This window comes from Schistocerca cancellata, chromosome 3 (assembly GCF_023864275.1).
Source record: "Schistocerca cancellata isolate TAMUIC-IGC-003103 chromosome 3, iqSchCanc2.1, whole genome shotgun sequence".
NCBI classification, from domain to species: Eukaryota; Metazoa; Arthropoda; class Insecta; order Orthoptera; family Acrididae; genus Schistocerca; species Schistocerca cancellata.
In genome coordinates this window covers 92,767,046-92,780,961 of record NC_064628.1, presented here as the reverse complement: position 1 = coordinate 92,780,961, position 13,916 = coordinate 92,767,046, and the positions used below count along the sequence as shown (strand labels likewise).

At 42.8% G+C, this 13,916-nt stretch overlaps 1 protein-coding gene across 1 annotated transcript in view; it reads right to left on the bottom strand.

The window, feature by feature from the left end:
- The window catches only part of LOC126177089 (alpha-amylase 1-like), a 76,558-nt gene that overhangs the window by 42,155 nt on the left and 20,487 nt on the right, over positions 1–13,916 (bottom strand). Inside the window, exon 3 of the mRNA XM_049924342.1 lies at positions 9,734–9,902. Coding sequence (XP_049780299.1) covers positions 9,734–9,902 — 169 coding nt within the window. The remainder of the gene's footprint in view (positions 1–9,733; positions 9,903–13,916) is intronic.

Genomic DNA, 13,916 nt, shown 5'->3' with positions numbered 1-13,916 from the left:
GCAAGAGCGTCCCCTTCAAAAATATTTCTGCAGTTTCAGTAACACTCGTACCTGCTTACAAAATAACAACTGGAATTCTAAACATATTTTGTTACATTTCGTTAGCTTTTATTTAACGTTTAAAAGACGTCAGTGACCTGTTTCTGCTTAAGTCACAATATTGAGTGACAAAAAGTGTGATACATCCAGAAGACATGGCCAGAAGGCAATTTAACCTCATACACATACATAGCTTCAATGGGTATCTGAATGTTGAGAGTTGCAGTTCTCTGTAACAGATATAACGGCCACCAGAGTGCATTAGTCTACTTCTTGTTCAGTACTGTTGCGAGACAAAAGGTATATAAGGTGCGTGAACCGCGTCAGATGATGAATCATCACTTTGTAGGACACGGAGGTGCCACGTCCTCGTATGAGTAAGCGTTATCAGCACCTGAGAGGATTTGGAAGAGACCTTATTGTGGGTTTCCATTTGGCCTGCAGGTCGAATAGTATCCATGTTTGTGGGACATTCATTATGACAGCTACCTGATACTGGACTGCATCGGAACGTGATGGCGCGCATACTCGTCTTAGCGTTCCTGCCGACCACGTCTGAATTTGAGGTACTGTCGTGTGCAGGAAGGTCGACAGATCTGTCCCTGTCAGAACATGTGCAAGATTAGTTCGGACATCAACTGCCTCCCAGTCCCAGTATCTGGGATATCAAAGGTCAGTTACTGCAGTTCGGGCCATCATGCCCCAGGAGAGGATACAATGACTTCATGATACCCTTCCCAAACAGTCAGTGCTTCCAGGCCAGACGGAGCTGATAAGGGATCTGCCGACTTCTTTGTAGAGTTCGCTCGATTTTGTAACAACGTCGTATAACCTCTCAGTGCCTGTGAGCGCTTAGCGTGAACATGAACAATTCGATACCATCGCGAATGTGAAATTAGTTATCTCAACTCTCTCTTCATCACGAAGAAAGATGAAAATGTGGTGTAGGTGACTTTTAGCGCCAGTCCAAATTAGAATGACCTTAGCAACTGCGTAGTGGAAAGTACACTGCGCGCGATAAACAAGTCGTCGTTTCCGCTGTCTGTAGCGATGGCCAAACACAATTTCACATACATTAGGGTATCATTTTACTTTATTTCCTCTTCCACGTCTGTGTGTTTCTCTTTTCTTATCAGCCTGTGTACATCTGTTCTAAGGATGTTTATATGAAACGTTTTGGAGTTGCAGATGAAATCATCTCTGCTTCTCCTTCTCCTTCTTCTTCTTAAAAGCGATGTTGCAGGGTCCGCTTCCTCCATGTGCTGTCTAATCTTCCTGCTTCGGGACTGTTGCGTTGATGGCATAATCCAGAATGTTTTCGCTGCATCTTATCCTTTTCCACTTCACGTTTTTGGCCTCAACAACCTGTTCTCTTCCTGCGAGTGTCAATCATTTGTGCTTTTTGAAGCCACGTTTACTAATGATTTATGTACGGTAGCAGAGTCTGCGGTTGTAAGGAAACGGTGGAATGTCGTGAAGAGTTGGATGACGAAACACACACAGAAACAGTTGACGAATCAATTAGAATTACCAACTGTTACGCAGCCGCTATCTTCGAATTACAGAGCTTTTTCGGGCTTTCGTTCATAACTATCTTTTCGATTTATCGAGTGTATCAAAGCACTTACGATAGCATAGATTTATGGAGCTTATTTCGAGGTACAGGGAACCTATTTCGATTTATCGAGGTTCCAGTTACCAAGAGTAGACTTCACAAGTTTACGAGGTGCCAATTGTGTTTCTTTTGGCTGGCTGGTACCCAGATAATTCCCTACAAATACGGAGTAGAAACGTTCTTCAGACCCAAGAGTTAACCATCTTATCATTCACTACAACGTCGTGACTAAGGAAGCAATTTTGGAGCACACACAGCGTTTGCGTCAAATAAACATGAACATTTTATATATAACATGCATTATGTTAGAGACTACTATTTGGAAGAATGTGTACTGCCTTGGTAAAATAAATATTACTACAGCTGAACAGGAATCGTGATTCAGTATCTTGTGTGAGATTTGGTTATACCGTGAGCGCTTAGCGTGGACATGAATAATTTCATAGCATCTCGAATGTGAAATTACTGTTCTCACCTCTGTCTTGAATACGAAGAACACTGAAAGTATGGAGTAGGTGAATTTTAGCAGCAGTCCATGTGAGAATGACCTTAGCAGCTGCCTAGTGGAAAGTACACGGAGCGCGTTTCTGTCTCTGTAGACGTGAACAAATACGATTTCATATTCACTAGGATCTCATTTATATTTCGGACGTAATGCCCCATAAATAAATGATAAATATGTCCGATCCGCCGGTTCTAACCAAGGTTTTCAGGAGGCTTCCCTTGGTCGGCTACCAGTCCGTATGGAATTTGACTGAAAAGTATCTGGCTCTCTAGCGAATCATAGCTCGTATAGCTTGCTCTGTCATTAGGGGTAGGAAATAGGAAGTGTTAAAAAAAATTCTGCGTAGTTTGGTGTCCTAATGCCCATTACGATAAAAGTTTATCAGCTGTCAGGGTGAATTTTATCTGCATCGTACTTGTCCAGTAGGTCATTATTAATCCGTGAAAAAAATAAGACAACCAGAGGATAGATTAAACATAGTACGACTAGTGAAATATAGAATGCGTCATTCAGACCCACTAATGTCATTGTTTACATCCAAAATATTCGTTCGCCCAATTTATGAATATGGAATGCAAGCCTGAATAATCCGTCCAATCAAACTTGGAAGGTCATGTCTGTTAACAACAGAATGCTGGTGACGTAGGATATGACTTTCCTTCTGCTCATTACTCGAAAATCTCAGTCCAAAAACTTAGGAAACAGTGCGCTACATATGGGCTCGACAGACTAAAATACTCGGTTTCCACGAAATACCTGCATCAGCAGAACTTTGCACTTTCAACTATCCGCGCTTCAAATACATACTGAGTGATTCAGTTTCCCCTAACGATATCGTTTTATGCAACCTGCAGTGTAGCATCCGGCCTTCAAAAACCACGAACGGGATTTTCATATTCTCTTGCATACTATGCGCAAACTATTAGTCCTACAGAAAAAATGAATAGGATCTTTTTGTAGAAAATTTAATGTAGCTAAGTTCTATAGCGGAATATATTTTTGTTAGAGGCCGTAGTTCTCGTGTTATTCATGGAAAACTTGCAACAGTTACCTTCAAACGCAAACCCAGTCCCATGCTGAGCCCCCACGGTTCAGAACTTCTAGTATGTTGTTCATGGCACTCCCTCCTATTACTTTACAAATATTTGCGACTGCATGAATTATTTCCGAGACTCGACCTCTTTGGTCTTCGTTGACGGGCCTTACTATACTGCTTGTAAGAGTTAAGTTGGGCCCAAATTGTCAACGTAATTAGCTTTAGCGTAACTTTTACAAAAGTCATTTTCCATTCATTACCCTCAGGAGCACGTTTCAGTTAATAATGCTAAGTAATACCCAACTGGCATAATAGCCGAATCAATAGTATCCAAAAAAGGTAGAATACCGGGAATAGTTCGTGTAGTCAGAAGTTCTTGTACAATGGAAGGAGGGTGCTCCACGAAAAATATACTAGAAATCCTGAGTGGAGAGGGATGAATGTGGGGATGGAGGTGAGTTTGAAGACCACTTTGGTATGTTTTCCTTGAATTACTCGTAAAGAGTGGCCTCCAGCAAAACCGTATCCCGGTACAAAAATTAACTACACTATATTTTCTACAAAAAGATCCCGTTCATTTTTCTGTAAGACTAGTAGATCGCGCGTAGTGAGCGAGAGAATATGAAAATCTCGTACGGGAATTTTTAAGGACAGATATAATCTTGTGGGTTCGATACACCGCTAGGAGCAGCTGAATCACCCTGAATATGCCCTCCATCTCATTCTTGTAGCTACATCAGACATACTCCATCAGTCAATTGCAAACAAAATAGAGCTGAACAAGAGCACTGATATATCAACAAAGCCATCTGGAACATCGGATGATACAGCATAAGAAGAAAGAACTGAAATCATCACATTAACTAGCATAGAAACTATATGATTCCAAAACAGGAATTATTACACACTGGCCATTAAAATGGCTACACCACGAAGATGACATGTTACAGACGCGAAATTTAACCGACAGGAAGAAGATGCTGTGATATGCGAATGATTAGCTTTTCATAGCATTCACACAAGGTTGGCGTCTTGGCGACACCTACAACGTGCTGACATGAGGAAAGTTTCCAACCGATACAGAAACAGCGGTTGAACGGCGTTTCCTGGTGAAAGGTTGTTGTAATGCCTCGTGTAAGGAGGATAAATGCGTACCATTACGTTTCCGACTTTGATAAAGGTCGGACTGTAGCGTATCGCGATTGCGGTTTATCGTATCGCGACATTGCTGCTCGCGTTGCTCGAGATCCAATGACTATTAGCAGAACATGAAATCGGTGGGTCCAGGAGGGTAATACGGATCGCCGTGCTGGATCCCAACAGCCTCGTATCACTAGCAGTCGAGATGACAGGCATCTCATCCGCATGACTGTAACTGATCGTGCAGCCACGTCTCGATCCCTGAGTCAACAGATGGGGACATTTGCAAGACAACAACCATGTGCACGAACAGTTCGACGACGTTTGCAGCAGCATGGACTACCAGTTCGGAGACCATGGCTGCGGTTAGTCTTGACGCTGCATCACAGACAGGAGCGCCTGCGACGGTGTACTCAACGACGAACCTGGGTGCACAAATGGCAAATCGTCATTTTTTCGGATTAATCCAGGTTCTGTTTACAGCATCATAATGGTCGTATTCGTGTTTGGCGACATCGTGGTGAACGCACATTGGAAGCGTGCATTCGTCATCGCCATACTGGCGTATCATCCGGCGTGATGGTATGGGGTGCCATTGGTTACACATCTCGGTCACCTCTTGTTTGCATTGACGGCACTCTGAGCAGTGGAAGTAACTTTTCAGATGTATTAGGACCCGTGGCTCTACCGTTCATTCGATCCCTGCGAAACCCTACATTTCAGCAGGATAATGCACGACCGGATGTTGTACGTCCTGTACGGGCCTTTCTGGATACAGAAACTGTTCGCCTGCTGCCCTGTCCAGCACATTCTCCAGATCTCTCACCAACTGAAAACGTCTGTTGAATGGTGACCGAGCAACTGGCTCGTCACAATACGCCAGTCACTACTCTTGATGAACTGTGGTACCGTATTGAAGCTGCAATGGGCAGCTGTACCTGTACACGCCATCCAAGCTCTTTTTGACTCAATGCTCCAGTCGTATCAATGCCGTTATTACGGCCAGAGGTGGTTGTTCTGGGTACTGATTTCTCAGGATCTATGCACCCAAATTGCGTGAAAATGTAATCACATGTCACTTCTAGTATAATATATTTGTCCAATGAATATCCGTTTATCATCTGAATTTCTTCTTGGTGTAGCAATTTTAATGGCCAGTAGTATAATATATTAGTCAGATTATACAAAGCAACACAAGGACACAAAATTCCTTGACATGAAAGAAAGAGTCTCAGCTGTGGTTTTTATGCAGCGAAGTTTTTTTCTCAGCGGTAAGGTAAATTTCGAGGTTAGTAACTATAGAAATATCTTTCTCCGATCCACTAGCATTAAACACAGTGAGGTGACAGAAGTCAACGGATACCTCCTACTATCGTGTCGGAACTCCTTTTTCCCGGCGTGATGCAGTAACTCCACGTGGCCTGGACTCAACAGGTTGCTGGATGTCCCCTGCAGAAATACTGAGCCATGCTTCCTCTGTAGCCGTCCATAATTACGAAAGTGATTCGTGTGCAGCATTTTATGTATGAACGGACCTGTCGTTTATGTCCCATAAATGTTCAATGGAATTCATGTCGGGCGATCTGGGTGGCAAAATAATTCCCTCGAACTGTCCGGAATGCTCCTCAAACCAACCGCGAACAACTGTAGCCCGGTGACATGGCGAATTGTCATCATTAAAAATGCCATCACTGTTTGGGAAGTTGCACACTATGAAGGCTGGAAGGCAGGTAGACGTACATAACCATTTCGAACAGTAATCGTCCCAGTTCATCAGAGAACCCCCGTCCATCCCCTGTAAGTACAGCCCACATCATTATGAAGCCACCAAGAGCTCTCATAGCACATTGTTGTCACCTTGCGTCCATTGCTTCGTGGCTACTACCATCAGCTCTTACCAACTGAAATCGGAACTCTCCTGACGAGAAGCGTCGAGTGTCCAACCTACATGCTCACGAGGCCAGGAGAGTCGCTGAAGGCGATGTCGTGCTGTCAACAAAGGCACTGGCGCTGGTGCTCTGCTCCTGTAGCCTCTTAATCCCAGATTTCGCCTCATTGTCCTAAAGATTACGTCCCTCATTGATTTATGCGGTTATTTCACGCGGTGTTGCTTGTCTGTTAGCACTGACGACTCTATGCAAACACCATTGCTCTCGGTCGTTATGTGAAGGCCGTCGGCCACCTCGTTGTCGGTGGTGAGACGTAATGCCTGAAATGTGGTTTTTCGGCTTACACGTGACATCTCGAAATCTTAAATTCCCTAAAAACTTTCGAAATGGAACGCCTCGTGCGTCTTGCTCCAACTGTCATTCCGCATTCAAAGTCAGAAACCTTTCCGCATGTATCACCCGAATACAAATGACAACTCCGCCAAAGCACTGCCCTTTTATAACTTTTGTACGCGATACACATAGCAAAAGAGGCATTTTCATAAGAAAAGGAGAATTATCTGCAGTGGTCTGCACAGAGAACTCAGGAAGAGACTCATAAAATGTCTTGTATGGCTTGTTCTTCTGTATGCCTCTGAAACATGGACTTTGAGGAAGAAAGACAGAGAAAGGCTGGAGGTTTTTGAGTTGCGGACAGGGCGGAGAATCGAAAGAATAAGTTAGATGGACAGAGGATAAAATGAAGAGGTACTGAGAAGAGTGTTAGAGAAAAGACAGTTACTAGATGTAATAAAAATATGAAAAAGAAATTGTATTGGGAATATATTAACAGAGAATGACGGACTGATAGAAACAGTTTTAGAAGCTTATGTAGGAGGGAAAAGGAAGCGAGGAAGGAAGAGATTTCAGGTACTGGATGACGTACAGCAGCCTTAAGAACGAAGCAATGGATTGCAGAAAATGGAGAGGTAAAGGATCTGCTAATATAGCAGAAAACTGATGATGATGACACGATACTACCGCCATGTGTATATGGGCATACTGATATCCCATGCCTTTCGTCACTTCAGTGTGCTGTGTCCACACCAAATTAGAACAAAAGATTAAAAGTTGACAGTGCAACGACAGCATTAAATACTTCTAAATCAGATACAGTGAGATTATTCAAGTTTGCCCCAAGATCTCACAATTTAAGCAAATGGCACACACGATACTCTATCAGAATTTTGTTCCACTAACTTTAACTATAACACAGCCCTAATTCGTATCAAACACTCGACAGTCCTCGAAAGTCAACTTTTGAGTCTAAACCGATTTGAAGTGAATGAATGAGCATTCTAACTTACAAGTGAGAAAAAACCTTTTAGAGGCCGTTATTGATTGTAAATCAGAATATCCGATAACTTAGAATGAATTTCAACTTCATATGAGTGTAAGTCAATTATTATTCGCAAAGTAGTTATAAAATTTTACTTGATCAAATAGGAAACTTAAAAGAACATAATTTTTCGACATAGTCTCCTTGCGTTTCAACGCAGTTGGTGCATCGTTGTACAAGCTTCCTGATGCCCTCATAAAAGAATGTTATCGGTTGAGCTGCGAGCCAGGAATGCACCGCTTCTTTCACTGCTTTGTCTGAGGCAAATCGAGAGCCCCTTAATGAGTGTTTGACTGGACCAGACAAGAGATAGTCAGAAGAGGCAACAGCGAGACTATATGGAGGATGATCCAGTACTACAAATTTGAATTTCTGGACCGTTTCAGCAGTGTAGGCAGCAGTATGAGGACGGGCAATGTTAAGCAACAACAAAACACATTTTGACAGCAATCCTCGGCGCTTGCTTCGAATTTCAGGCTTTATCCTGGCAGTAAGCATCTCACTGTAACGTACACTGTTTCCCCATAATGTTCCAGTACTGGACTTTTTCTTGCACGGCGAATTTCGATGTTTTCATTCCATACTCTGCCGTTTACTGTCCGGCTCGTAATGATGGATCAGTAATGATCCTTTCTATGAAGTTGTCCCCTGCGTTACCAAAAATGGTTCAAATGGCTCTAAGCTCTATGGGACTCAAAATCTGAGGCCACCAGTCCCATAGCCATAGAACTACTTAAACCTAACTAACCTAAGGACATCACACACATCCATGCCCGAGGCAGGATTCGAACTTGCGGTCGTAGCAGCAGCGCGGTTCCAGACTGAAGCGCCTAGAACCGCTCAGCCACAGCGGCTGGCCCTTCGTTACCATAGCGATCCAAATGTTTTTTGCAGATGTCCAAGCGCGTTTGTTTATGCAACAGTTTGAATTATTTTGAGACCCATCTTTCACAAACTTTATGATACCAAAGTCTGTTGTGGATGACTTCTTAGGCAGAACCACGACTAATTTTCAGACAATGTGCCACTTCGTCTGTAGTTAATCTGAGAGAATCATTTCACGTGATCGCTCAACGGTTTCTTGAAATGTGGCGGTAAACGGTCATCCGGCTCCTTCATCGTGCGTAACACTTGTGCGACCATTTCGGAATTTTTCAATCGATTCGTAGACATTCGTTTGTGGCAAAACACTGTTCCCGTACGTACGTAAAGTCTTCGATGAATTTCGGCCCCTGATATATGCCTTCCGACTACAAAAAAGGATTACTCTTCTTTGGTGCAAACAGACAGCGGAGCAGCCATGATTAACAGCAGGGCAGCGATAACGAAACTAACCTAGCAGCTTGAAAATTGTAAAGATATAACAACAAATAAACAAAGCACGCGTCATCAACGTAAAACGACAGTACTTCCAAAATAAACAAAAAGATAACTAAATTGCAGATAATAATTGACTTACTCTCCTATATTGAAAGGAAGGAGAAGTCACGACTTGTTTGTTATATGAATCGGTACGTGAATGATCTGCAGTAACATTATCCGAATGTTTAAAGAAATCAAGTCTTGAATTAATAATTTTTGTATTTAGAAGGTTTCAGAACTCGTTTTTGAAGTACTCTTAGTGGCCAAACGTCACGGAAGGTAGTGGATGTGATGGCGGTCCTCGGCTGCTGAAACCTATGCAGCGCATTTGCCTCCATATAACCCTGCTATAAACGGGTTTCTGACGCCTCACATTCAAAACGCAGGCAGTCTGAGGCACAGTCCATTGTCGACTGCCCCTTATGGCTCTACGCAGGTGACGTTTCGTCCGTTCGTCAAATCACTTTGTGGTCTCTCTGTATGGCGGTTTACCCGGCTACAAACATTTTTGCTGCGATTCTGATGATCCACCTAAGATGCTCTTGGCCTCGCAAACCCGAATTCTTGTGTAACGTCCGATATACTATGACCCATGCGTCTTACACCAATTATCAACCAACGTTCGTAGTTGCACTCTTCGGGTACCACGTCCACACTTGTGCACTAGCCGCAAAGTTTAAGTATCATACAGTGCACCTCTTCAAATGAAACAACGCTACCCATACCTTTTGGCGACTCGTTTTACAGAGAAGGCGTAATCAGTACGTACGTTGTTGGCGTCCTGGTAGTTGTTGACGAGGCAGTAGGGGTGGAAGTTGTCCTTGGTGTAGGGCACGTCTGGGTAGCTGTAGGCAGCGGTGTCGGGTATGGATCCCCCAGTGCCCACCTCTCCGTCCCACGTACCCGTCATGTGGTTCAGGATGACGTCAGCGTAGATCCTGCAGAACGTAATTTTTTCTTTAATGTTATTTCATGCCCCCTCGCCCCATGTAGCAGGGGGGCGGAGCTGGCAGAGGTACAGATAACCCCCTCTTCAACCAGAAATACGTAGAACTAACACAGATGCTAAAAACCGATAAAAACAAGGAGACACATGTACTATGAATTCTAAAATAATTGAAAAGGTGACACAGATGGGAGGAACATAAATAAAAAATTCTGTCTTGACGAGTCGTTTTAAAATACTGATAAAAATGTGGGGAGATAGCACAGTTAAAACAGTTGAGAAATACTTGAACAAGACAATAATTGAAAAAAACACTGTGAAAACACTTGGAATGTCCCCACAGAAAATACCCTCTACCACGCACCAATTAATCATTTTCAATCAAACCATCCACATTCATTCACTTTGGAAAAGTTATCTGATCTGATTTTCTCGTAATATATGCGGTGACAGCTCGACGACGCCAAAGTATTTTCTAGTGCGTTTATTCTTTGAAATAACAGAGATGCATATATGCATTCTCCATGGTTGTTGGAGTGGTCACTAGGACAGCTTCTGGAGTATCTGTTGAGGGATTAACGTGTTTCTGAGAGATACATATTCTGCTTTTCTTCTCGCTAAAGCGAGCCAATTAACATTTGTGCCGCTAGCGGTTTGTTTGAGGAGAAAGAGACTGTAAAAGGAAAATAATTAAGGCGAGGAATCACCGAAGATCTGGATATGTAATGGAGATGGATTTAATACACAATTTCCTCCATGAATAAGGTTTGTGACTTTTTTGTTCTGGAGTGAATGAACGAATGAGTTTTTTCTGAATCATTTGATGATCACGTTGGCCCTGTAATTAGTGGGGAAGTTTCAGCTGTGTCGAAGAGAGCCTGCAATCACTGAGTCTGTGTCAAATCGTCCAAAAAGGCTTCGTACACATCTGGAATTCGTAATCTTTCGTAAAAGGAACAAATAGTCCAAACGATTGATTCTCCCGACTGACTGCAGTGTTTAACAGTAATAATAAATGTAAAGATCTCTTACAGCAAGCCAGCCGCTGATTACCAAGACGAAGGACTCCACCAGAGATCCTATTTGGCTGATTTCACGTAATGAAATATTATATTAAAAACTGTACATAGATAAAGGAGAGAAAGAGAGAGAGCGAATTGAAATAGAGATAATACTAATAATCCTCCATTAGTCTAATTTTTCACCTGTCTTATCACGGATCAGCCAAGAACGGGGAGGGCCTTACTTTACTGTATAGATTTATGTGTGAAGGTGAAGGGATCTCAAAGGCAACAGATACACGTCTGTACAGACAAGACATTACACAGAGATAGCGGCTAGCTGCATTCATCATCTATTCTTAGATAAAGAGACGGCAACTTATTATCCGAACATTTAAAAAATGTTAAACACTGAACACGACAGAAGAGACTCTGACCATTAACAACAGAGCAACATGTGTTGCCACTATAACTGGAAAAGGACCTGCCCTGAGACGATAGATTGTAGAGGAAAAGAAGGTGTGGAATGGAGGGAGATGGGTGAGTGGTGGTGATGAGGTTGGTGAACTGGGAAGAGGTGGTGAGAAAGATAGGGATGGCTGCATAGGACAAGTAGAGAGGCCAACGAGTTGTAGATTGGATAGTAAAGGGGATGGGGGTGGCAGGGAAGGGGAAAAGGGTGGAGTGTGGAAGGTGGCGAGGAGGAGGAACGCCTGGGGGGAGGGGATGGATTAGGGTAGCATGGGATTGGAGTCGGTAGGACGGATATATGTTGGGGCGGAGTTCGTGGCCCGGAAGAGGAAGACGGTTGAAATTTGTTTGTGAGGGGATGGGGAGGATGTGCAGGTGAAGGGTATGGTGAAATGTGTAGGTAGAGGCGCGGCAGCACACTAGGATTGGTAAGGAGAGGGGACACACTAGGATTGTCGGAGTCGAGTTTACGAATGGTGTAGATTATTCGGTAGTGTTCAGTATGAGTGAGGTGAGGTGGGAATTTGATGAGCTGGTAAAGGATGCTCGTGAGGGAAGCAGAAAGTATTATGTTTTCACTCTTTATGGTTTCTAAATATTCCTTTCTTACTCTTGGTCTGATGGCTATGAGTAAGTTCGTAGATGGCAACATACTGGGAACAAAAGGAATAGAGGTACGCTACTATTAAAATAAGTTCTCTGATGAGCGACGTCCAAAACCCAGACTGTGATAAGATACGAGTCTACTTGATTGACCTTCCCTTTCCATTCACCTTTGTTGTGCGGAGTAGGATGAAGATAATCCCGACAGAGAATTCTTTGTTCAGCAAGCCCGATATACGGAATTTTCGATACTAAGAAGTCACAGCACTTTATAGTGAAGTCTTTCTCTTTCTGTCCACAACACTTCTTGAATGTGTCTCTAAGCCAAATGTGGATCTTCATTTTATTTTTCCTTTCTCAACTTCGCTTGAGGTATTACTTGATCGACTTTCCCCCTTCGTTGACACTAGTTGCAAACCGCTGCCGCTGGGTGGCTCCACACTGTATCGTGTAACATGTCGGCGTGTAGCAGAATTATGTCGGTGGGTGAAAACAGCGTGCTAATCGCAGAAAACGTGCCTCCGATTAAAATCCTTAGAAAAAGGAAAGCTGTGTACGTTGTTTATATCATCGATATCAGTCGTGTACGACACTGTGTTGTTTGTGCTCGTAAAGAAGCAAACAGTGGTGCTAATCTCAACGTGTGAAAAATAACTTGCAGAATTTCCAAATATGAAAGAACGCCTTTGAGGATATCACTTTCATGGTGATGAAGCGGTACAAGCAGAGGTCAGGTTATGGGTCTGTCAACAAATTCATCCACTATATACTGGCGTTATCGACAAATTGACCTCTTGCCGCAAGAAATATTTTCGGCACCAAGGTGGCTAGATATGAAAAATAAAGACGTAGAATGTTAATCAAGTTTGTTTTATTTAAAAAGTTTTAATGGTTTCCACATGAAAAATTTTGATGCATTATTTTTCAGCACGTCCTACTACATTTCAAAATATACTTCCACGACACCATTGAAGGGTATCTGTCGCTGAAAGATCTGGGGCAATTAAGATAGTTGAGCCAACAAAGTGGCCGTGCGGTTCTAGGCGCTACAGTCTGGAACCGCGCGACCGCTACGGTCGCAGGTTCGAATCCTGCCTCGGGCATGGATGTGTGTGATGTCCTTAGGTTAGTTAGGTTTAATTAGTTCTAAGTTCTATGGGACTGATGACCTCAGCAGTTAAGTCCCATAGTGCTCGGAGCCATTTAAGATAGTTGAATAAATATTAAATAAATAACTTGGCCATATTTGCCTGCTGCACAAGGGATAGCAGTAGGACATAAAACGGAGGATTGCGAGGGAATACGTACGCATGTGCTCTGGTGAAGATATCACGTTTGTTCAAGGACAGATGAACAAAATACTGAGGTAAACAACTAATCAATGAGTGGTGGTTGCTGTTCTTCGTAACACTCTCAGCTGCATTAAAAAGACACATTTACAACTGCATCTTGGAGACCCCTGTATGATTCATCATTCATTATTCATTATGGAAAGGTCAGAGGAATCTTTCCGTCGCTACTTTCTCGCACATATACACATATAACATAAACTTAGGACCAATATAAGAATGAAGAAAAACGTCACCAGCGTTCACATGGTTGGCAAACGGTAATTCCCCTGTCTTGAGTCCACAAAGGAAAAGAAAAAGAATTCACCGATAAGAATGAACTGTTAATAATCGCACCATAGAAGAAGCTCTGAATCTAATTTGTAAGTTTTACTCCGAGAATCAGTAACTGTGACATGTAGCGATTCTCATAAACCCCGAACACGTGATTATCACAAAGAAAAATTCTACATAATATTAGTTGCTAAATGTAACTGCTCATAATGTTCCGAAATTAGCAAGAACAATTCCGTATACCGCTCGAGAAGCGAAGAGTGATGAGAGCAGTTAATCTGCTGAAATGTACAAAAATGGATCATCTCC